The sequence below is a fragment of the Chroicocephalus ridibundus genome, chromosome Z (assembly GCF_963924245.1).
Source record: "Chroicocephalus ridibundus chromosome Z, bChrRid1.1, whole genome shotgun sequence".
NCBI lineage: Eukaryota > Metazoa > Chordata > Aves > Charadriiformes > Laridae > Chroicocephalus > Chroicocephalus ridibundus.
This window is the reverse complement of record NC_086316.1, coordinates 83,895,456-83,918,991: the sequence shown is the minus strand read 5'-3', so window position 1 is coordinate 83,918,991 and position 23,536 is coordinate 83,895,456. Positions and strand designations below refer to the sequence as shown.

At 44.4% G+C, this 23,536-nt stretch overlaps 1 protein-coding gene across 4 annotated transcripts in view; it reads left to right on the top strand.

Moving 5' to 3' along the window:
- DYM (dymeclin) overlaps window positions 1–23,536 on the top strand; it is a 241,013-nt gene that overhangs the window by 150,698 nt on the left and 66,779 nt on the right. For all 4 annotated transcript variants that reach the window (XM_063319472.1, XM_063319471.1, XM_063319469.1 and 1 more), the window contains one exon: window positions 16,934–17,036. In XM_063319472.1, the coding sequence (XP_063175542.1) occupies window positions 16,934–17,036 (103 nt within the window). The remainder of the gene's footprint in view (window positions 1–16,933; window positions 17,037–23,536) is intronic.

Sequence of the window (23,536 nt, the reverse complement as noted above, 5' to 3'; positions counted from 1 at the left end):
TTTGTGTAGCGGATCGCACTTGCGAATTGCTGTGGTATCCAGAATAGATTGGGCCACAGATTAATCCAGATTACACCAGCGGCGTTGCGAGAACTCATCTTTGCGCGCCTTTGGGCGTCACCTGGATAAATTTAAATTCAGAAAGATATTTATACGTGCCTAGAAAGCCACGTTGTGTCGCTTCTGAACATCTTGTCTTTTTATCCCGTTGTAACGCGTTTGTTTTTGGTCCCGTGCTCCAACTCCAGCCCAAGGCGGAGGAGAATTTACCGTCCCAACCCATGAGGGTTGTGCTTGCTTTTTGTATAGAATAGAAAACTGTTGGTGTTTGCTGTATCATCGCGCTAATTCTGTTCTTGGGAGTGTTTTCTTTGCTTTGGGAAAAACACGCAATGACCTGGAACATCCCCAAAATCTGTCTTTTTAAAAAGTACATTTTGGGGAGGGCATTTCTTTAGGAATTTGGGAGGATTTTTGAATTGATAGGGGCAGAGAGAATCGCACAGGGGAATAAGATGTATAAAACCGAGTGGGAGGTAAAGCGCAAACACACAACGTATTTTCGCTATGGGAATGAGGTTAATTTCCAAATAAATTGAAGACAATGTAAATTAAATTACTGTGCAACATGAGGGACTGGGACTTAAGGAAAAAAAAAAAAATATATCATGTTGGTTTTGAAGATGGAAAAATATTGCACAACTGCAAGTATGCTGAAATGAATCATTAAATCAAATCTGTATCAGTTTTCCCACCAGTCCTGAGACTTGACTGTGTTTGTCTGAAGGCAATAAAATAACCTCTCGTTAGAATGACAAGTTCAGTAGTGAATAAGGTAATTTAGGATGACAGTCTATGTGGGAAATAATGACCTTTTTCCTACGGAAAAAGTAACGAACAATAACTTCGAGGTGTTACCTAAAATAAAATCTACTTTCTCTTGCGTAAGGGCTCTTCATGCCCATGTGACGTTTCTAAATCTTACCGGTAACGTCTCTAACACCTTTTTTAACTGAAGAACAAAATTAAAAACCCTGAGAGGCAGACTAGAGTGAAAAAACCTGATTACATTTTAGCTCCGTCAAGGTTGGGTTTACGCAACATGGGTAAGATGTGCTTTTCGCTAAATACGGAAAGTATTTTTCTAAAAGCAGAAGGGATGGTCAAAGACAGAGCTTCTTCAGGATGCTGAAAAGCCTTTTCCGTCTGTGAGCTGCGGTGATTTTGGTCGCACGTGTCGGGGAGAGCAGCTCCGATGATGGAGATAAAAGCTAGGCGAATTCAGTACTCCAAACATTTTCCCTTCCTTAAAGGCTTCCAGATGATCCGTTCTGTAACTGCCATCTTCTTGCAATGACACATAGTTTGAACTGTCTGTGATATATTTCTAAAAACATTTTCTAGATGTTGAAGACCACGTTATGTTCTAGATACCTATATGCCTTACTCAGGAGTTGCGTTTGTAACCGTTACAGAATCACAGACTGGCAGAGGTTGGGCAAGATCTTCAGAGATCATCTACTCCAACCCCCTGCCAGAGCAGGGTCACCCAGAGCAGGTTGGACAGGAACCCATCCAGGAAGGTTTCAATATCTCCAGAGAAGGAGACTCCACAGACTCTCTGGGCAGCCTCTTCCAGGGCTCTGGCACTCTCAAAGGAAAGAAATTTTTCCTCATGTTCAGATGGAACTTCCCGTGTTCCAGTTTGTGCCCGTTGCCCCTTGTCCTGTCACCGGGCACCACTGAGAAGAGTCTGGCCCCATCCTCTTGCCACCGGCCCTTTAGCTATTGCTGAGCATTGATGAGGTCCCCTCTCAGTCTGCTCTTCTCCAGGCTGACCAGCCCCAGGGCTCTCAGCCTTTCCTCAGCAGAGGGACCCTCCAGTTCTTTGATCATCTTTCTAGCCCTCGGCTGGACTCTCTCCAGCAGTTCCCTGTCCTTCTGGAACGGGGGAGCCCAGAACTGGACCCAGTGCTCCAGCTGTGGCCTCCCCAGGGCAGAGTAGAGGGGGAGGATGACCTCCCTTGACCTGCTGGCCACGCTCTTTTTAATGCCCCCCAGGAGACCACTGGCCTTCTTGGCCACAAGGGCACATTGCTGCCTCATGGGCAACTTGTTGCCCACCAGGACTCCCAGGTCTCTTTCAGCAGAGCTGCTCTCCAGCAGATCAGCCGCTAACCTGAGGGACCCCAAACCAACCAAGGACTTTGCACAGGTCCTTGATCTAGATTTGCACAGGTTGTTTTTACCTTTTACCTTTTTTTTTTTTCTTTTTTAAGAGCTGTAGAATGAGGCGGCAGAAAGTCACCGAACTCGCCAAGTTTAGGATGCGAAGTTAGGATGGGCAGCTTTACGGTTCATCATGAAGCTGCACGGGAAATAAAGTAGATGAAAGACCCTGGCGTTATTTCTAACGCGTAGGTAGGAATGGGCGTGGGTGCTCTTAAGGGGTTCTAGCTACCAAGAAGAAAGAAATAAAGAAAATAAAGAAAAAAGTTGAAGAAGTGGAGTTAAGAAAATGCCATGGGCTGGCTTCCCAGGATGTTGGCGCAGCACTTGTACTGAACTGGGCAAGGGCAGGCTGGGGCTTCCGAAAGCCAAATTAACCTCCGCGTGGATCATTAACTGTAGCTTTTTCCATAGTGAGTTGGAACTCTTACAAAATGCTTCATTATCCCTTGTTTTGTTCAGCATCCGCTGCTGTTGGATTCTGAGGGGAGATTAAAATCCCTTAAAAAAAAAAAAAAAAAAAAAATTAGTCCTCTTGGTAAATGTTTTCTTTCAATGAGACGGGTATTTTTCAGGATGAAAAGACCTATTTTTTTATTTCCCGTCTACTTTGACATGAGTTTGCCTTTTGGAAAGAGGTTTATTTATGACTGGTTACATTTTGCAGGTTTGCGTCTAGGTACATAAATCCACAGAAGTTCAACAAAGGGGATTGATGTTGACATTACAGTGAAGGATGTAGACAATTTTTACTTGTGGTATTTATTTTTGAAGGACATTGTTATTACACTTTTACAGGAAATCTTTAGTAATAGAGGTTAAACTTAATCTTGCTCTTGGTGTTGAAAAGTATTTAATTTATTACGTTATTTGACGTTATCCTGCGTTTTTCTTGCGTTTTTCCTTTTTTTGAGTAGTAGTACCTCCATGTGCCTCTGAAAATTTTAAGCATTTCAGTCTCTTTCCACGTACGTGTACCTGCACGTCAGTGTTACTTGCAGTCAAAAGTAGTATTTCCAACAAATATGTCTTTTGGAGGAAGTTTAGTGGATCTATACGTATGCGCATACATTTGTTGTACCAGATATTGTGGCGTGAATTTTGAGTTCATTTTAACAGAAAACTCTATGCTCTCTTCCTTTCTATGTATTTCACTTCCAACGTGATCGATTCAGAAAGGAATATTAGAAACTTGCCTAGAAATTCTGTGTTTGCTGGTTTGAATACACCTTCCTTGGGAATCGCAAGTTCCAAGAAGGGACATCCTTCGGAATCCGGATATCATAGAATTGTCTAGGTTGGAAGGGACCTTTCAGATCATCGAGTCCAACCATCGATTTGAATAACTGCCTGATGAAATTGTAGGGGAATGAACAGGCTGCTGCTCTGACGTTAGCTCTGACGTTAGCAAGCTGTACCAAATGTACAGCTCAAGCTATACATTTTTTTCGTGCCTGGAAAGTTAAAAGTAGATTTTTTAGAGCCAAAATCACTAAACCATCACGGGTGGAGGTATTCTGCTGAAGAAGGTTGTAATAAACACAAGCCAATATATTAAGTTTTACGCCCTTACTGCATAAAAAAAAAGAAGTAAAATTGCCTTGATCAACATTGAAATTTCACTCAAAGTTTAGGAAATGATAGATTAAGGTTGCCTGTGAAGATTTAATTCAGCATCTTTGTTTCAAAAGCAAAAACACGGTCTTTAATTAAGTGATGATGCATTGGTTTTTGTTCTGAATGTAGTATTATTCACTGCTTTGGTTTTTTTTACATCGTCTTTATTCCCTGTGTGGCCCCAGGACATGCTGAACGCATGCCATCTAAACTCTGTCCGGAAGACAAAAAAATATTCATTTCCTTAATTACTGATTTATTTTTTTTTTAGATCCTGTGATACTCCTAACAGTTTCTCAGTGGTTCACAAATACTCACAAAGAAAACACAAAATATTTATGGATTTGGATTTGAAAAAAAAATATTACCCGTTCTGACCAGTTATGGAAGTTATCTACAGATACAAATGCATTGTCTTTCAGATTTTCTTTATGGGGTGTTAGAAGTCTAGAAATGACCTCATTGTTATGCAAGAGACAGTCCTTGCATCCAAGGTCATGTTTGGGAAGCACGTCTTAGTGGTGAGACCCATGTCTGTTTTGAATTTAATAGAATCATAGAGTGGTTTGGTTTGGAAGGGGACCTTAAAGATCATCTAGTTCCAACCCCCCTGCCCTGGGCAGGGACACCTCCCACCAGCCCAGGTTGCTCCAAGCCCCGGCCAACCTGGCCTTGAACCCCTCCAGGGATGGGGCAGCCACAGCTGCTCTGGGCAACCTGGGCCAGGGGCTCACCACCCTCACAGCAAACAATTTCTTCCTCAGATCTCATCTCAGTCTCCCCTCTTCCAGTTCAAAACCATTCCCCCTTGTCCTATCTCTAACGAGTCCCTCCCCATCTCTCCTATAGGCCCACTTAAGGTACTGAAGGGGCTCTAAGGTCTCTCTGGAGACCTCCTTCTCTTCTCCAGGCTGAACCCCCCCAGCTCTCTCAGCGTGTCTTCATAGAATGGTTTAGGTTGGAAGGGACCTTAAAGACCATCTAGTTCCAACCCCCCTGCCGTGAGCAGGGACGCCTCCCACCAGACCAGGTTGCTCCAAGCCCCGTCCAACCTGGGCTTAAATTTTGGGTCATTTCTATAAGGTCCTTAGCTTTACTGTAGAGTCCTGATAGATCCAACTGATTTTCTTTATTTCCTCCAGAAAAATGTTTCCAATTTAAAAATTGAGAGGTTTTATGTCAGTAGGGTAAGTAAACTAACCGTAGGGATTAGGGAGAGGCACGTGGAGGCTTTCCGAGACCATTAGTGGGGCGCTGCTGGGATCACCGTGGAGGTAGGAAGACGTGATCAGGATGGACACCTGACCGAAGAGAAGGTCAGCGCATGAGTAGAACTATAAAACTCATTCCTGTGGAGCAAGAATGGCCAAGAGACCTTTAGGACAGGACTTCGGAGAAGAAAGGAGGGGGGAAAGAAACAAAGGCATAAGATAAAACCAACATTATCTGTCTACAGCATGATGATGTGTCCTCGTGCCTTGTTTCTTGTTCTACTGCTTCAATATTGAACCTCACTTTTCTGCAGTTGGGTCAAAGCCATGGTGTTATTTCTGAGGTTCAAAGGAGAATGCAACGAGTGATTCATTTTAACCCCATCGGGGCACTGGAAGACCGAACCCACCCCGAGCGGGGTTGCTGTAAGGACGGGGTGTGGGTGACATCTGATGCCAGCAGTGAGGCTGCTCGGTGACGGAAGCCCGGTTCAAGACTCATGTTTTGCTTAAGTCTTAGCCTAAAGAGGGCCGTTAGCAACGCACATACCCTGTGATCTCCTGCCTACGGAATGAGTCTGTTCACTCCTAACGAGGATCCAGATTCGTTCCCGTCAGAGTGAGTACAGAGAGGCGACAGCGATTTTCTTTAGCCGTGTAGCAATGACCCAAAGACATACGTACACACACGCCCGGTGCGCTTGAGCAAAACCGTACCAAATAAAAGCAGCTCAGCGGGTAAGGATTTGGACCTTAGGTCGCAGGGCAGTGATGCCTTTTGAATTTTCTTGTTGTTGTTTCCATTGTTCCGAGTCTGTCTTTGGGTTTTTGGGTGGGAGTTTTGCTCAGGCTGCTTTCTCCGGCAATTTCCTCCGATTCTCACCCACAGAGTCGTGTCCTAATTCAAGACAAATGTCTTCTCTCAGCAGCTATGAAACACTTACTCTATTGAATTAAGAGCAAGTGGATGAGATGGAAAAATCGTGGACCCTATTGCCCTTTCCATATTCTTATAAAATATCGACAGGGCAAACACAGGGAACATTGAAAGGGATTACATTCATGCCTTGAGACACCTAAGGCGGATTCAGGGATATTTAGCTCGCAATAAACCTTATAATTAGTCTGAGCTTTACAAACATGTATTTTGTTGATCCTGGAATGCATACGTTTTCCCCCATGGCTTTAAGCCGGCCTGAATTTAGTTTGCCGCTTGCCATTCTCTCGGTTAGAGAAGAATACAGCACATTCGAGTGGTGGGGGGGGGGTTACATCTGTCGTAGATCAAAGTCTGGTTACTGAGTTTCTATTTTAATAGGACGCGAAGTTAGGAAAACGTTGTTTCTCGGTGGCGCTCCCCATCGTCGCCTGACTCGTAAGTGCAATTAAGAGGCTGTTATTTGGCACGCCAGACCAAAGGGGAATGAGATGATCTGTACCAAGCTACGGGGGAAGGGCTTTACCGCTTTCTGTTCCTTTTACTTCTCTAGCGGTGGGAGCGTCAATTTCCCAACATTTGTTGGAAGGTGGCCACGAGCCGCCGAACAATTTATGCCTTCAGTTGAAAAATACATTTCCCCGCTCTCTGCAAATTAAACTCTGGGCTTACTTTGGTAAATATTTACTTTCGGCTCGCCACATCAAATTCCTTGCTTTTTTTTTTCTGGTCTCTTTGTCTTTTCGATTCCATACAAACAGGAAATCCTGTTTGTTAACGCAAAGCCTCCATTAATTTTTCCAAGTTGCTTCCGAATTTGCTTAAAAAATTTTTTTCCACAAGCGTATTGTGACTGCGTGCTTTTCTACTTTTATTAATAGGAAATTTTCTTTAGGAGACGGAATTTGGAATGTCTTTATAGTACGTCGGTTATAGATCTCTGTTCGTATGTAAGCAGTGGCAGATGATAAAAGAATACTCCGTAAAATTAATGAGAAGCTTTTGTCGTCCAGGAAAGGTATCTTGAAGTACTTCGTTTATTTTGATCAAGTTCAGGGCTGTAGAATTAAAAGAATAGTCTTTGATGCTTGCTGTTTAACAGGAAAATGCGATAGAAATCGTTTGTTTGCCCAGGTTGCGTTAAAATCATTTGGGATGCTTTGGGATTTGTCCCGACATAGCAGGCAGCTGAGGCGCGCGGCCTCTTTCCAAGGGGGCACAAACTTAGATTTTTGAGAAGGCACTAGACGAGAAAAGTCAGAATAAAGTCTGATCACCGACCAGGAAAGTCAGAACGTGACACTACCGGCCTCGCGTGGACCTTTCAATGCTTGGGAGAGGCCCTTTTCATTCCCTGATCCTTTAAACGCTCTTTGGCGAGGAAGTCCATCAGTGATGCCCGTACAACCCATTTCATTTGCATATATGACCTTTGTGGAGGCTGCACACCCTCAGTCTCTTGGTTTCACATCATCTCCGCAAGCCAGACGGACCTAACGTTAAATACAGCAAAGCTTCATTCAGCAGAAGTTAGTCACGCTTCCCTTTACAAGATCAGAAAGAAAGATATAAAGTACGTTCTTATTTTCTGTTTAGCAATTTGACATCTTTATTGGTTACTTTCTCTTTCCTGGGATCCTAAATGTCTTCCAGGCATTAGAGTTGGGCTCAAGTAAATAAGAGCAGTGTTCCCTCCATGGAGTCAACTGCCCCGGATAGACCTTGGAGTTCTCCACGGCTGTTCTCTCTCGTTATTTCTATTTATGTGCCATTACGGCTTGGATAATTGAAATGCAAAATGCCTCAAGGGCTCTTCAGTAGACGCGGGCATTTGAGGACTTCGTGATTTTTCTGCACTTATTCATGCTAAATGGATTTCTCTCAGGGCTTGGTTCCTTAAGTGCTTACAGAGCACTTCTCCATCGCCTATGGAATGCTCAGCTGCCCCTACTCCGCTTGCTTGCGGCCCGTCCCCCCATGTAGAACTATAGGACAATATATTTATTATATTTCATATGAAACAGCACGGTGCATTTGTGTTGGTGTGACCTCTCGTGTGACCATACGTGAACCATTATTCAAGCAGATGGACTCTTCAGGTCCTCTGCTCGGAAATGTCTGTGCAGGCGTCTTATCCCGTCCACGAGTCGAGCTCTCGTGCCATAGCACTCTCTTTCTTTGCTGTAATCCATTAAAAAACTAGGTCAAACCCAAGAAAGTGTTCCTTATATATACAGGAATTAAGGTATGGTTTGAACTTTCACGCGTCAGGTTTCAAAACGAAGATATTTTTAGAGCTTGCTATATAAAGGAGTTCTTTTTCTAATGTGATTGTTGCGTTCGTGCAGGCATTGTAAAATCCTATTGTTTAAAGGAGTATTTGCATAACATGGTTTCGGTGTTTTAGGGCTTATGTTTAATTCTTTAAAATTGAGAACAATAGTACATTTGGCATGTATATGAGAGCGGAGAGAAGGAACAGCACGGAGTATTGCGGAATTGTTTGAGAACATTCATCATCGAATTTTTTGATCCCTGGAACTGGTTTTTTTCCATCACCAGATAGTGTTTTGTGTTCGTGTGCCGTGCGATTTATTTGCGCTATACTTCTGAACTAGAAGAGCGAGGAGAAAAGATTTAAACGGTCTGAATTTCCAAGCATCAAGTAAACTATGTTGAGCAGCGCTTTGGCCCTCAAGTAATTCTGTACTCGATGCTTATAGAATATTTTTAAACATTCAGCTAATGGAAAATTTTTCTCCTCGAGAAGCTCACTGTGATTTGGATTGGGAGAAGCTCAATCCTTATTCCTTCTTTCTGGCATAAAGCTCCATCTGACCTTCCTCTGCTGATCTGCTCCGTTGGTCTCCCACTCTCTGACTCTCGGTTTTTCGGCTTCAAAGGTTGTTCACATCTTCCCTGCCCAAAGTTGTAGCTTTTTTTTTGGCCCAGATTATTTCATTCCAGAATATCTAAAAGGTTGCAGGTGAAACCCACCTTTATCTCAGTGTGTCTTTCCAACCTTCCCTAGTTTTGGTTTACCGGGAGATCTGCTGTTTTGGAGCCTTGGGACTTTTGGCGTGTTGTGACCCCATCGGTTGCGTGATCTCTGACATAAATCTTCCGATCCGTATGCCGAGCAAGCGTCGCTTCCCGTCTCTCTGAATACACACCTAAACTGCTTCAAATTTTCCTCGAGCTTTATGAAATTGCATATTTTATTGAACCATCGCCCCGTTAATTGCAGAAGATGGCACAAGTGATGGATGTGTTACTCTTCTTGCCTGTAACGGTAACGATACGCCAGGACGCTAAAGCAAGAATTGAATTCTGGAGATACCTTCGCCAGTTTTACCTTTGCCAGATTTTTTTAAAAACTATGAAACCCGTAAAAAAAGTTAATTGTCTCCCAAGATGATTTGCCGTCTGCATCTCTCGTCAGATTATGTAGCATGGGAAAAAAAACAAAAAAGAAAGAAATTAAAACATATGGAAGTTATACAGTAATGTTCCTTCCATCTCTTTTGCTGCAGTATGTGTAGACCAGTACCTAAACGCGTATCGGACCAGCAGAGACCGCTTTGGTCCTATAGGCTGACCTCTAACATAACACGGACCAACAAAGCGATCAGTTCTTCTTCTGGGCTGGAATTTCTATGGTTGAACTAGGACATAGCTCTTAGGAAAGCATCCAGTCTTGGTTTAAAGACTTCCATCGCTGTCCCAACCCGTTGACTACCCTCCTGGGTAGAGCCAGACTATGCTGTCCCCAACGTGGGGTGGCTCCAGTAGCAGCCTGAAGCCAAGGGCTTGTCCTTAGGACTGTGTCTTTCTGTCGTTCCCGTGTCTGATTGCAATAAAACCCCTGTGCAGTTGAGGAGGAATCCCAGTCTGGCTTTTCTGTCTGCCACTGATGACTTGCAGACCTTCAAGGACCAAGTGGAAGGAGACTGCCAGAGCCTGAGGATGGTGGTGCCACACCGATGAGCTGGCTTTGAGTTTGTGTTCGAAGTGCAACCTCCTCCTGCTCCTGATGTGTAGTAGCAGAGATGCACTGGGCTTCCCCCCATGGGAGCCCTGACAGCGTAAACAGGATTAATTGTACCTCGTGCCTGGTTTCAACCACCTCTGTAAGAGAGCTGGGCCCATGCAACTGGTACTTTCACTTCTGTTATACTTGCAGCCCAGAAAGCCAACCACATCCTGGGCTGCATCCCCAGCAGCGTGGGCAGCAGGGCGAGGGGGGGATTCTGCCCCTCTGCTCCGCTCGGGGGAGACCCCCCTGCAGTGCTGCCTCCAGCTCTGGGGCACCAACAGCAGAAGGACACGGAGCTGTTGGAGCGGGGCCAGAGGAGGCCCCGGAGATGCTGGGAGGGCTGGAGCCCCTCTGCTGGGAGGACAGGCTGAGAGAGCTGGGGGGGCTCAGCCTGGAGAAGAGAAGGCTCCGGGGAGACCTTCCAGTCCCTCAAGGGGCTCCAGGAAAGCTGGGGAGGGACTCTGGATCAGGGAAGGGAGCCACAGGATGAGGGGGGATGGTTTTAAACTGGAAGAGGGGAGATTGAGATGAGATCTGAGGAAGAAATTTTTCACTCTGAGGGTGGTGGGCCCCTGGCCCAGGTTGCCCAGAGAAGCTGTGGCTGCCCCATCCCTGGAGGGGTTCAAGGCCAGGTTGGCCGGGGCGTGGAGCAACCTGGTGTGGTGGGAGGTGTCCCTGCCCAGGGCAGGGGGGTTGGAACTGGATGATCTTTAAGGTCCCTTCCGGCCTAAATCATTGTATGATTCTGATTCACCAAACTTGTTTTGGTTTGTTGGTTGGGTTTTTTTTTTTTTCCTTCTGATAGCTTGAAGGATCCTCTGTTAACAAACTGTCCTCCAGTTTTGCATTTTGGTCAAGTCAGCCTTCCATCTTTTGTCAAATCCATTAAGTAATCGAGCTTCTTGAGCATTTCATGGAGAGGTGCCTTTTCTGGTTTAATAATTTATATCATCGTTTTTCTTTGAACCTTTGCATTTTCAAACCATGGTTGTGAAATCTGCTTGCGGGACGTCAATGGCCGGTGCTGTAGAGCAAAACTTCGCTAGTTATTTTTATTCATGCCAAAGACAATTTCTCCTTCAGCGGCTTTATTGCATTATGGGCAGCTCTTTGTTGGTCTGGTCATCTTTAGTTGCCCCTCCCAGGGCTCCTTCACACTTACGGAGCACCTTAGGTTCTTTGCTGCTGAATTTGTGCCTTTGAGTTTGGCTGTGTTAAATCAGGAGAAGTTTATTTTGTGTCCCAACTTCTTGAAAGATAAAGAAAAATCTCATTTGAATGCCCTTTTCTCTTTATTTGACGCTTCTGGGATCAATGTGCCATTTGCAGAGTTTAACCATGACATTTCTTTATCATTGAACTATGTCAATGATCCGCGTCATCTTATATATATATATATATCATGTCTATATCATTGAAAGTATTTTGGTAGCTTTAGCAAATATTAAATATTTACTGGCACTTGGAAGGGCCAAGAATGTATTCCAATTTGACCTAGGGAAAAAGCTTATTTCAAGATTCAAATTTGAAGGTTTTTTCAATCTGTTCAGATTTCTCAGTTCACATAACACGTGCCACGTTGCTTTTTATCATTCAGGTTTCTTAATTAAAAACCCCAGGTGGAACCAAGTCATATAAATGACGCGTAGAAGCTTGTTACGACCTGGGTACTGTCATGCTTGATCTTATTCCTAGTCGTCTTGAAAAAAAAAATTGAGTGCGCTTGACAAGGTCTGGTTTTCTATGCCGGGGATATCCTCCTTTGAATGAGTCTCACGATGGCTATTTCGTTATTACGCTCAGGATTAGCTGGCGTGACGTTATCTCGGGGCCTCTTATTTACTTTCTTAAAATCAAGTACACCGGTACTTTTTCGTCTCATTATCCAAAGCTTTCAGAAAGCTCCAGTTTTTGGCAAATTCTAACTTTGGATTTACTTTCCACTTCTAATTTTAATTCCCTTATCTTTTTTTTTTTTTTCCCCCCGAATTTTTTCATTCCGGAAGTTCCATTTTATACATTCATTTTCTGTATGTGAGAAGTTTACTTTATAAGCTCTTTCAATCTGCTCTAAATCAGACTTTCTGCGGAACTTGCAGAAGCTTTTTTTTTTTTTCCTTCGTGATTGTTGGCTTCTGATTTTTGGTTGACCAAGAAGAAAGTTGTTAAATGAGTTCCCATTACTGGCTTGTTTTTTCTCTTTTTTTTTTTCTTTTTTTGGATCCACAGGCTTTGTGGAGTTGGCTTTTCGAAAGCGTTAACGTTCCTCTATTACTGGTTTGAATTTTATTGTGTGTGCAAACACCACATAATCAAATCACGCGTATTTAAGCAACCATTTCTGGTTCGTCTGTAATCGTTTCTTTGTTGATCGAGGTTCAGCCTTAAAACTTCATCTGTGTAGAGGGAGTTAAGAAACCAATGCTTTCTTAATTCCTAAAATTCCTAAAAATTGAGATTGTCGTTCGGCCTTGAGTCTTCCTCATTGGTTGAGCTCCTCCGTGGGGCCGTTTGATGATCCATAATAGATGCCGGCTGTTATTTCATCTTGCTCTTCTTCCGACCTATTATTTGGCTTCCTAAACAGTGGTCCACAAGTACTTCTGTGAGTGAGAGGTGGGGTGAGGTACCAAGATGTTTTCCTTGTTCTAAACGTAATTTGTTACTGTTATAAAATGTCCGTATTGGGTGAGATCAAAGGGCTGTCGATCTCCCTAGCGTGTCTGAGAGTCGATGGAGAAGAACGGAAGAAAGAGGAAAAGTCTTCTGGTAGAAGACTCTGTATTCTCGTCAACCTGTGCAGGCTGCACAAGTTGACACGTATACATATTTTTCATATGTAATATCGTTCAATTAGATCTCAGCTTGATTTTTAGTGGGGAAAAAATAGAAGTGTGACTAAGACACGTGAGGGGAATTTGGGAGACGGTCTTAATTTCCACCTCTTCATGAATTGGTGCTTGTCTCATGTACCTTGTTGTTGGGAGGGGAAGGTCCTTGCTGTAAAGCATCGTTGCCTTTTTTAAATTGCATTATTCATGCCTTAAAAATCCAAATAAAACCCAAAACCTTCCAGATGCTGAAGACAGGACTGCCACAAAATCACGCATCTCCTTTTGAAGGCAACGTTTGTTGACGCTAAAAGATTTTTTATGAGCTAAATTTCATGCAAATGCCTTCCGAGGATTGTAATTAAATATGTCCTGATACTTCAAAACCAAAGTTGATATTTATCAAGGTGGTTTTCAGAGGTAGAGAGAGGAGCGTAATAAGAAGTGAATTACTTGGTGGTGAAGTTTCACACCGTTTCGGGAGGCAACGCTGCTTCCTTCAGAGCTCCAAATTCCTCAGCTAATCACAGCATCTGGCCTTAATTTTTTTCTGTTTAATTGTCGTGTTTCTGTGGAGCTCTTTGAGTTTGCTCTGGGTGCAGTTCTAGATGTTTGTATTCTTAGCATGGAAAAATCCCTGCCTACGTGTCCCTGCCCTCATGCTCCTCTACGGGATGGCTCTTGGAGAAGGATAACCAATTTCTGAACAGGAGAATTGGGTTGGGGTGGTTTGTTTGTTTTTTTTTTAACCTGGGTGGGTTTTTTTAACCTGAATCTTGGTGTTCTAGGCACTGGTCCCACAAAGAAGTGTCCCAGACCAGGTGTGAAGGTGATGAGATGTGGCAGGAAAGCAAAACTGTGCAAGGGGAAGCCCCAGTGCCAAAGACAACGTATAATAGAGTGTACAGGGCGGTTCCTGTTGCTTTGGAAATAGAAATCAGCCACCAAGGGTTTGCTTATGCCATAAACAAGCACTCGAATACAGTGACATTAACGTTTAATTAAAAAAAAAAAATTACAAAAAAGAAAATATTTAAGGAAGCAAAAATAGGATATGAAGAAATAGTCTTCCATCCTTTTCCTTTCTCCTCCTTTTTCCCAGTTCTCTACGTTTCTGTCAGAGAAAATACATTTACTCTTCGCTCTTCCAATTCCACGCGGAATATCAATGTACGTGCATTTTCCTCTTCACACGTATTGAACAAATGCACTTTTCAACATCCTGATCCCACTTCTCTGTATTGAAATTTCCTTGTTACCCACAATGCTTTATGTATTTGGGAGAAGAATCTACTTGTTGGCGATCCTTTTTCTTCCAAACTCTTCCTCTCTGGGAAATTTATCTGTATCTTCTGAAGCAGACAGTCACCAGATTTAACCTGTTCTTGCTGCACCGCCCGCCCCACCCCTCCCCCTTTCGCCCATAAGCATCACCAGGTTGGTTTTAACCGATTATTCTGTCTCCGCAGCACTAGATGGTGCTGATGACAGTATCTCTGAAATCTGAGCCTTCAAAAATATCAGCGATTCAAAAAGGAGTGCTGCTGTTTCAGGCCAAGGACCGGGCTGCAAATCCAAATTTTGGTTAGAACAAAAATTTCAGCGCGTGAATACAGACTGATTACGGAAGGGGAAAAAGATGGAAGCCTTACTAGTGTATCTTATTTGCGCGGTGCTGCTTTTCAACGGGGAATGTTCTAGTGGTTTAGACTAATAGCTGTGAATTTAGTGGGAGGTTGGCATTTGGTCCCAGGAATGACACGTCTTCTGGAGGCTGTGTTGGATAGCACGCAGGAAAAAATAAGATTCCCATTTTCATGACGTCAAATATATTGTCTTACCCTGAAAACACTGAATATTTTCAACTCTTGTAACCACCATGGAGGTCTTGTAATCTCATCTGATGTTCCTGCCATATCAGCCCAATTGCGATTATCACCGCCCCAGCAATAGTGTCCTGGTGGGACTGGGATTTGAGTGGCCGGGGACCAACCCTGGTTTCGGCCGTGCCATCTCGAGCCCGTTCCTCAGGCTGAACCTTGAGGATGGTACAACGTACCCAAGGGCTCTCATGCACGTTCATTAGATACCTTACGTGTGGTGAAGGTTGTCCGTAAAAGGAAGCTGTTAATCTGTTCTCAGAAATATCTGACTGAAGAGGTGTTGGGAAGCGGTGGAATTGATTGAGTTGGCTCTCGAGAGGTAAGATTTGGGCTTAAGACGTGTAACTAATTCTTTGTGGTGGTGGTAAGTGTTGGAGAAGCCTTTTCCTGAGCCTCTTGACTAGCAATGAGGGGATAAACAATGATACTCGGAGGAATCGACTCCTACACGCTATGAAGGATACGATATCAATGATATACGTTAAGTAAAAAAAAACCCTTATGAGGACTTCTTCAAATGCCGAGCATCCTTCCTTGAGGCAGAGAAGCTTTCCAAGCACCTGCCTCTGAGCACTGAAGCTGTCCTCCAGCTCTAAGAAATAGAGGCTATGTAGAATATAACACTGAGGTAGTATTTTGCCACTTAATTTTTTTAATTACTAAACTGGCTTTAATTAACAGCCCCTCTGCTGGGAGGACAGGCTGAGAGAGCTGGGGGGGTTCAGGCTGGAGAAGAGAAGGCTCCGCGGAGACCTTGGAGCCCCTTCCAGTCCCTCAAGGGGCTCCAGGAAACCTGGGGAGGGACTCTGGATCAGGGAGGGGAGCCACGGGACGAGGGGCAACAGTTTTAAACTGGAAGAGGGGAGATTTGGATTAGATCTGAGGAAGAAATTCTTTGTTGTGAGGGTGGTGAGCCCCTGGCCCAGGTTGCCCAGAGAAGCTGTGGCTGCCCCATCCCTGGAGGGGTTCAAGGCCAGGTTGGCCGGGGCTTGGAGCAACCTGGGCTGGTGGAAGGTGTCCCTTGGAACTAGATGATCTTGAAAGTCCCTTCCAACCCAAACTATTCTATGATTTTGTGACTGAATCTGATAAAGCAGGAGTCTGACGCTGCTTTTTGTCCCAAGAGCAAGAGAAACCAACTCCAAGAGCAGCGTGCTTGGGCATTGGTGGTTTTGTTAGTGTTTATTTGTCAAAGCATCCTTTTTACCTTCTAAGGACCAACGCAGTCAACCTAGGAAAGCCTGATAGGAGTCCTGTAGTGCTCTGAAAAAAAGCCAGAAAAAATGTTTTTAAGTACAGAAATCCTTAAAACACGTGACCTATACCAAGATGGGGAGGGGGGAAAAATGGATTATCTGGGAATTGAAAGCCGTGTTTGAGGTATCTGGCAGCTTTACCGAATTATGAGACTCCTTGAAGCTGCTGAGCAGTAGCTGGTGGCCTTTGCCCACTGCTTCTGCTGACTTCTCATCCCTCCTTCCACCATTGCAGTCAAGTTACGTTCTCCTTATGTATCAGATTATACCTGCCTCTCTGAGTGTCCTTGCCACACTTTTTTTCAGAATGAATGAAAAAAATGTTTATTTCCCTGTATGTATATGGACCTCTGATTTCACAGGTTTTATATAAAGCTGGGATAATGCTCTATGCCTTGTCTTAAGCTAAAATAAATCTGAAAAAAAACATATAATATTAAAATGCAAAAACTCGGCCTCCAAATCCCCAAAGCTTCTGTCGCATACTTGGATTCTTCCGATACTATGCAAATAGGCTCTTGAAATGAATGATACACCAGATGCTTAAGGATATATTGCGATATATTGCAATATATCGCATGAGGTGCTGCACTTTGAAATGGCATTTTAGTGAACGCATACTGATTATGAACCAAAATTGCATGTATGCCATTGCTTCCATTGTAGTTTGACTTGTAAGAACTTAACCGGGAACACATGACTTTCTTCACGGCATTTATCCTATAGAGTATTTCTAATTCAAATTCCGCTGTTGCTTAGCCCAGATGTTAAATAAATAAAGAAGTTCTATAATTATTGCCCGTTGCATTTTTAAAATTTCCCTTACTCGAGTTTGTGTATGTACTAAAACCTCTCTTCTGACCGGATATTTCAGAACATTATTGAGAAATTATTTTAATTATTTTTTTTTTTCTTCCTTTTCCCCCCCTCCAGTTTATTTTCTTTGCTGTCGAAAAAACACAACAAAGTGTTGGAACAAGCCACCCAGTCCTTAAGAGGTTCCCTCGGTTCAAATGACTCTCCGCTTCCTGATTACGTGAGTATCGAACCGAAACGTTTTCAGTAGGCGCTTCAGAACAGAAGTGGTGCATCCCTAAATCCGCGAAGATTTATCGCAACGCGTGACGGCTGAGTAACCGCCGCCACCAAAATACAGGAACCTGTAGGAATGATGTCATGTCTGAAACGTCTTCTTTTTTTTTTTTTTTTTAAATGAAATCGCACTTACAAACGGCAAAACAAAACCGCAGCTATTCGTAGCCAAGAGACTTACTGTACCCTGTCGGCTTGCAATTCTCGAGCCGTTTGTGTTCCAGGATATTCAAATCACACGGTTAAAAAAAACCCATTACTTTTAAGAACGGGGCTTTGGCATCCACGATACATTAAAATGCCTACAAATGATTGAAAATAATTCCCTAAAAATGCTAGAAAACAATTCCCGGTGAGCCTTTGCAGTCGTGGGGCAAACTGGTGTGTTCTGAAGACACGAATACATACAGTCCTCTTCGGTTTACTGAGCCAATACCCACAAATAGGCAACAGTTTTAAAATTTAATTGCACGGCTTGTTGGAAAGTCTCTAGTTTGGGTACAAGAAGGAGACGTCTTCCACGGACGTGAATAATATCTTTGTACTGCTGAAGTATCTTTGGTTTGCACTCATTTGAACTCTTAACTGCAATGCTGTGTTAAAAAAAAACAAAAAAAAAAAACCAAAAAAAAAACCCAACACGTTGATTTATCAGTTGCTCTGGATTTTTGAGGATGAAAATATGACAACTGTTTAATTTTCAGTGTTAATACGTGTTCCAGGACATGCCTGTCTGAGACTTTACGATCATATTACTCTAACGTTAAGTATAAAAGTACCTAAAAAGATAATTTGATGTAATAGTTTAATGACTTGAGATTTAATTTAACTGCGTCTTTCAGTTGTTATTCCTGACACGTACCGTACGAACTAGAGGCACTTCGTTCCTCAGAAATACGCGGGTTTATAGAGCGAGTGGATCCCTTGCAGGTTTTCCCTGTGTATTCCTGCTCTCTCACCGTGGCCTAATTCATGCGAAGCTCCTTATGACGCCTGTGGTTTTCGGGCTTCCGATTTCTCTCCCAGAAGTTGCCATCTAACCTTTCGATTTTTGGAGCTTGAAACACTTCAAGAACCTCCTCAAGTTAAGTTTGTGGTTAAAGAGCAGGAGATCCCACTTCTGTTTGCCTGGTAAGGTGATACACAAGCTGGATAAAGCTTTTTCCTCTCCGTGGGCCCGAACAACTGGAAGGCCCCGAGACTTCAGACACCTTGGAGAGGATTTGGTGGCCCTTTCCCGTGGGTTCACGTCTCGAGGAGTAGGGGCTCATGGTGTAGGGGCTTCCACGGTTGTGAGGACTGCAGTATTTTGGATGCATTGAGCATTTCTGAGTGTTGTGAGTGACGATACTGTTGGGGCTGTGTTTCTCAGAGATGTCTAACCCCGGTGTCATGCCTGGTTGCGGCTTAAGCAATTACCCTGCTACATGTTCAAATTCCTCCTGTGGTCTCCTGGTTCTTTATTGAGCTCTCCTGGAGAGCTGGGGGGCTTCAGTTGGCTTTCAGGACAGAGGGAGGCTGCTTTGGTGGACGTGAAAGCTTTTCATACCAGAGATACATCATACCATATCTCTCAGCCTGGAGAAGAGAAGGCTTCGGGGAGACCTTGGAGCCTCTTCCACTCCCTCAAGGGGCTCCAGGAAAGCTGGGGAGGGACTCTGGACCAGGGAGGAGAGCCACAGGATGAGGGGGAACGGTTTTAAACTGGAAGAGGGGAGATTGAGATGAGATCTGAGGAAGGAATTCTTTGTTGTGAGGGTGGTGAGCCCCTGGCCCAGGTTGCCCAGAGAAGCTGTGGCTGCCCCATCCCTGGAGGGGTTCAAGGCCAGGTTGGCCGGGGCTTGGAGCAACCTGGGCTGGTGGGAGGTGTCCCTGCCCAGGGCAGGGGGGTGGCACTGGATGATATTTAAGGTCCCTTCCAACTCTAACCATTCTGCCATTCCATACTATACCATGAGCTGGTTCTGCATAACATGAAGTATCCCAGCCCAGAGGGGATGAAGTGAGAGCTTGCGACAGGGTTTATGGGCACAGGGGCTCCATAAGCTGGAGTTGCTGTCAAAGGCTGTATTTTGAATCTAACCTCTGCGGCATCGTGGGGTCTTTATTAAATAACTGTCAAGCATCTTCAGGTGTCTGGAGAACAGGGCTGACATTTTTAACACTGACTTCTACCCCTAAAGCAGGGACTGCGGTTCTATGTGGCCTGTTGTCAGAATATTGAGTTTATGAAAAGAGACCCTTGCATTTTCTTTCCTAGACAAGCAAATTACCATCCTCACTGTTCAGAGGAAAGAAAACGGCGAGATACACACATGTGTTTGTAAAAGAGCCCGTATAAATAAATATATATATATATGTGCACACACACGTAGGCATTATATGTGCGGATATATAGACTCATAGAATGGTTTGGGTTGGAAAGGACCTTCAAGATCATCTAGTTCCAACCCCCTGCCCTGGGCAGGGACACCTCCCACCAGCCCAGGTAGCTCCAAGCCCCGGCCAACCTGGCCTTGAACCCCTCCAGGGATGGGGCAGCCACAGCTTCTCTGGGCAACCTGGGCCAGGGGCTCACCACCCTCACAGCAAAGAATTTCATCCTCAGATCTATATGTGTATATATTTTGAGGTGCGTAAGAATCTGGTGCTTGAAAATGTTTTTATAGATTTTTGGACTTCTTTTTAACTTCGTGGATGTGATCTATACTGTAGCTAAGGAAGGACCCGAGGTGCTCTCCGTACGTAGTTATCTCCTAAGAGAAGGAGCCACCTGCGAAACGCAGCTGGGGAAGCGCTGCGGCGTGCAGCCCGGAGATTTAGTTGCTTCACTGAATTTCTTCCCTTTTATTGTCGGTGTGACGTAGGGAGGGGAGAAGGACAGCGGTTGGAAAGATTGCTGGAAGGGAGAGTAAAATCCCTGAAGTTCATTGCCGGTATTTTGAAAGAACGTATACTTTTATACATGGCTGCTTTTTTTTTTTTTTTTTTTTTTAATCTCCAAATTGCTCGTGTTCCAGCTCAATTTGAGGCATAGGCACTTGACTAAATGAAAGTCGAGACCAGATTTCATTTACTTCAGCATATTCTGCTTCTGAAAGCCCATGTGTGTGTTGTCTGTAAGCATAGGGAAAAATCTGGGAACTGGGATAACTTTAAGCTTCCGATGTCCTGAAGCTCATTCTACTGCCGTATCCCAGCACGGAGGTAAAGCGAGGGATAGTACCAAGGTTGCCTGTTCTGCCCAGGCTTATGTCTAGAGAGGAGGAGGATTGCTTAGTAGGCTATTGTCTTCATAGGTTTCGTTCAGATCAGTCAAACATATGCTTTCAAAACGTATTTCTCATTATTTTAGTTATTTTAAAATGTATTTCATTCATTTAACTTACAAATGATTTTTTTTTTCTCATGGTGGTGTGTAATCCAAAAGTGAGTTTTCGTGGTACCTGCGTCGCAAGGGTTAAATCATACAGCAAATTATTGTGGGTGTTGCTTACGGTCTTACCTTCCTTTCCGTGCCTTTCTGCTCATTTCTGAGTACTAGACTTCGAAAAACAAATTATGGTAAATACCGGGCATTCCTTCTTCGGACGAGGAAGGATATGGAAGGGGAAAAAAAAAGGCAGCATCAGTGATCTTGAATCAAACCCTGTCCGTCGTGAGCATCCTGTGGTGGACGTGACGTTACATCCCATGCTGTACCGCAGACACACAAAGGGAGCAAACGGAGATGGGATGGAGATCTCTTAAATCCCGAGTGCTCGAGCAGTGGTAGTGTTTCTCCCGTACTTTGCTTCCGTTCCTGTGAAACCCCAAGTTTTTGACCTAATCTGAAGTCCCTAAGCTGTTGATTATTGATGGTGCTAAAGAATATCTTGGGATTCTCCTTTTTTGTGGTCTTTTTGTGAGTATCTGCTGCTACCATCGGGTCTCTGGTGCGCCGACAAGCCTGCGGGAATTTTTGCTGTCAACTAGGATAAGGAACCGACCCCGTTGGCTTCTATAGCGTTCCTGAGGAGGTTTGCTGAGCTTTAAAAAAAAAAACAAAAAAAAAACCCCACCAAACAAAGAGCAAATTGTCCTGCTTATTAAGGCTAGACCAGTTTCCTGGTCCTTTCTCGATAAATTGTTGTCAGTACGATGGGATCTGGGAGGAGGATGGAGAAGCCAGCGGGGAGAAGAACCCCCTGTCATCAAACCATCACCTTGGAGACAGGATCCTTGGTCACACCGGTTCTTAGGGTACTTAATTTACTAATTGTTTATCACGCTTTAGTATTAAGCATTATTTTTGTAGTAGCAATGACCTGTTTTGAAATCCCACACCTCGGTTAAGTTGTCCTTGTCCACGAGGATCTCCAGGTTTGACGAAATGGGAAGAATCCGGTTAGGCTTTTTGTTGCTTTTTCGCGTGCAATGAAAACGCGGTTTCCAAAATCTTGAACAAAGCAGAAAACTGGTAATAGAATAATTGGGAATTTTGCTTCTTCCGGTTCAGATCAAGACGAATTACTTCAGTAAACATATCAGTGATATTCTTTGTAATTTTATTACGGCCTGATGTAATTTGTTAAATCAGAGATATTTAGCAGCGTAACCGGAGGCATGCTAACTTCCCTTGGAAAGCAGCACATCAGAGCTGTTGGTGGAGCTACTGTCTACCCAAATGGTTGCTTTTTAAGGATTTCATTGCGTTGTCTGCAATTTTCAAGCACTTCAACACTTCTTACGCTGCAGCTGGTAACAAGGGATTCTCCTTAAATATTTCTAGGAAGGGAGAGGATGGAGAATCATAGAATCGTAGAAAACAGTTTAGGTTGGAAAAGACCTTAAAGATCATCCAGTCCCACTCCCCTGCCCTGGGCAGGGACACCTCCCACCACACCAGGTTGCTCCAAGCCCCGGGCAACCTGGCCTTGAACCCCTCCAGGGATGGGGCAGCCACAGCTTCTCTGGGCAACCTGGGCCAGGGGCTCACCACCCTCACAGCAAAGAATTTCTTCCCAATATCTCATCTAAATCTCCTCCCTTTCAGTTAGAAGCCATTCCCCCTCGTCCCATGGCTCCCCTCCCTGCTCCAGAGTCCCTCCCCAGCTTTCCTGGAGCCCCTTGAGGGACTGGAAGGGGCTGGAAGGTCTCCGCGGAGCCTTCTCTTCTCCAGGCTGAACCCCCCCAGCTCTCTCAGCCTGTCCTCCCAGCAGAGGGGCTCCAGCCCTCCCAGCATCTCCGGGGCCTCCTCTGGCCCCCCTCCAACAGCTCCGTGTCCTTCTGCTGTTGGTGCCCCAGAGCTGGAGGCAGCGCTGCAGGGGGGTCTCCCCCGAGCGGAGCAGAGGGGCAGAATCCCCCCCTCGCCCTGCTGCCCACGCTGCTGGGGATGCAGCCCAGGCTGCGGGGGGTTTCTGGGCTGCCAGCGCACATTGCTGGGTCGTGTTGAGCTTCTCATCCACCAACACCCCCAAGTCCTTCTCCTCAGGGCTGCTCTCCATCCATTCTCCACCCAGCCTGGATTTGTGCCTGGGATTGCCCGGACCCAGGCGCAGGACCCTGCACTTGGCCTTGTTGAACTTCATGAGGTTGGCACGGGCCCGCCTCTCCAGCCTGAAGAAGAAAGTAAATTTTGAATTTTGGCAAGCTTGTGTCAAGAGGTTCAGAATTCTCTCGCTGACGTAAGAAAAAAAAAAAAAAAAATTGCTTAATGCAAAAATTGAGGAAAATAAAAATCAAATGTAGGACTAGTTTTAGATTCAAATAGTTTGGCGTGCATCGTCCCTTGGGTCTGCGTTTGGGTACGTAGCTTTTGATTCGGTTTCTAAATTTATTTCAGCATCACCTAATGCAACCCAGGGACGAGGGATTTTATGGCAGTGGGAGCCCAAACTCGTGTTGACTGGTGGTGGGCGTGAAGTCGGAGGAGTTCAAAGAAAACCCCTTGGAGCACATTTGGTGAATGTCTCAACACCCCGGGTCAGGGTCGCCCCACGCTGCTGTCTGCGGGAGTTTCTTCTCTTCCCATCCGTAGGGATTTTACCGACAGCCTTCGCTTGCTTTAATGGAATAATATCAACAGAAAATAGCGTAGGTAAGATGATTACTAGCCACATAGGAAAAATTTAAAAAGTCGCTTCACTTTAACTCTTTTTTTTTTTTTTTTTACCTTCTAAATTTTGCCTATAAAAAAATCGCATTGTTCTCTCCAGCCGACGCTTAAACGTGTTAGGAAAAATTCTAAAAAAAAAAACAACCCCTACTTAGTGCCAGCATCTTCAGTTATTTCATATGTAAGGCTGTCACTCACCCAGCGCTTGGACGGTGGAGGAATTTTGTGAGTGATAGAACAAAATAGAGTTTAGTTTCAGACTATTATATTTACAAATGTGCTCCTGTGAATAGATTAAAAGCCATCCCTGGGCAAAAATCTGCGGCTTGTGTGTTAGTTTGGGTATA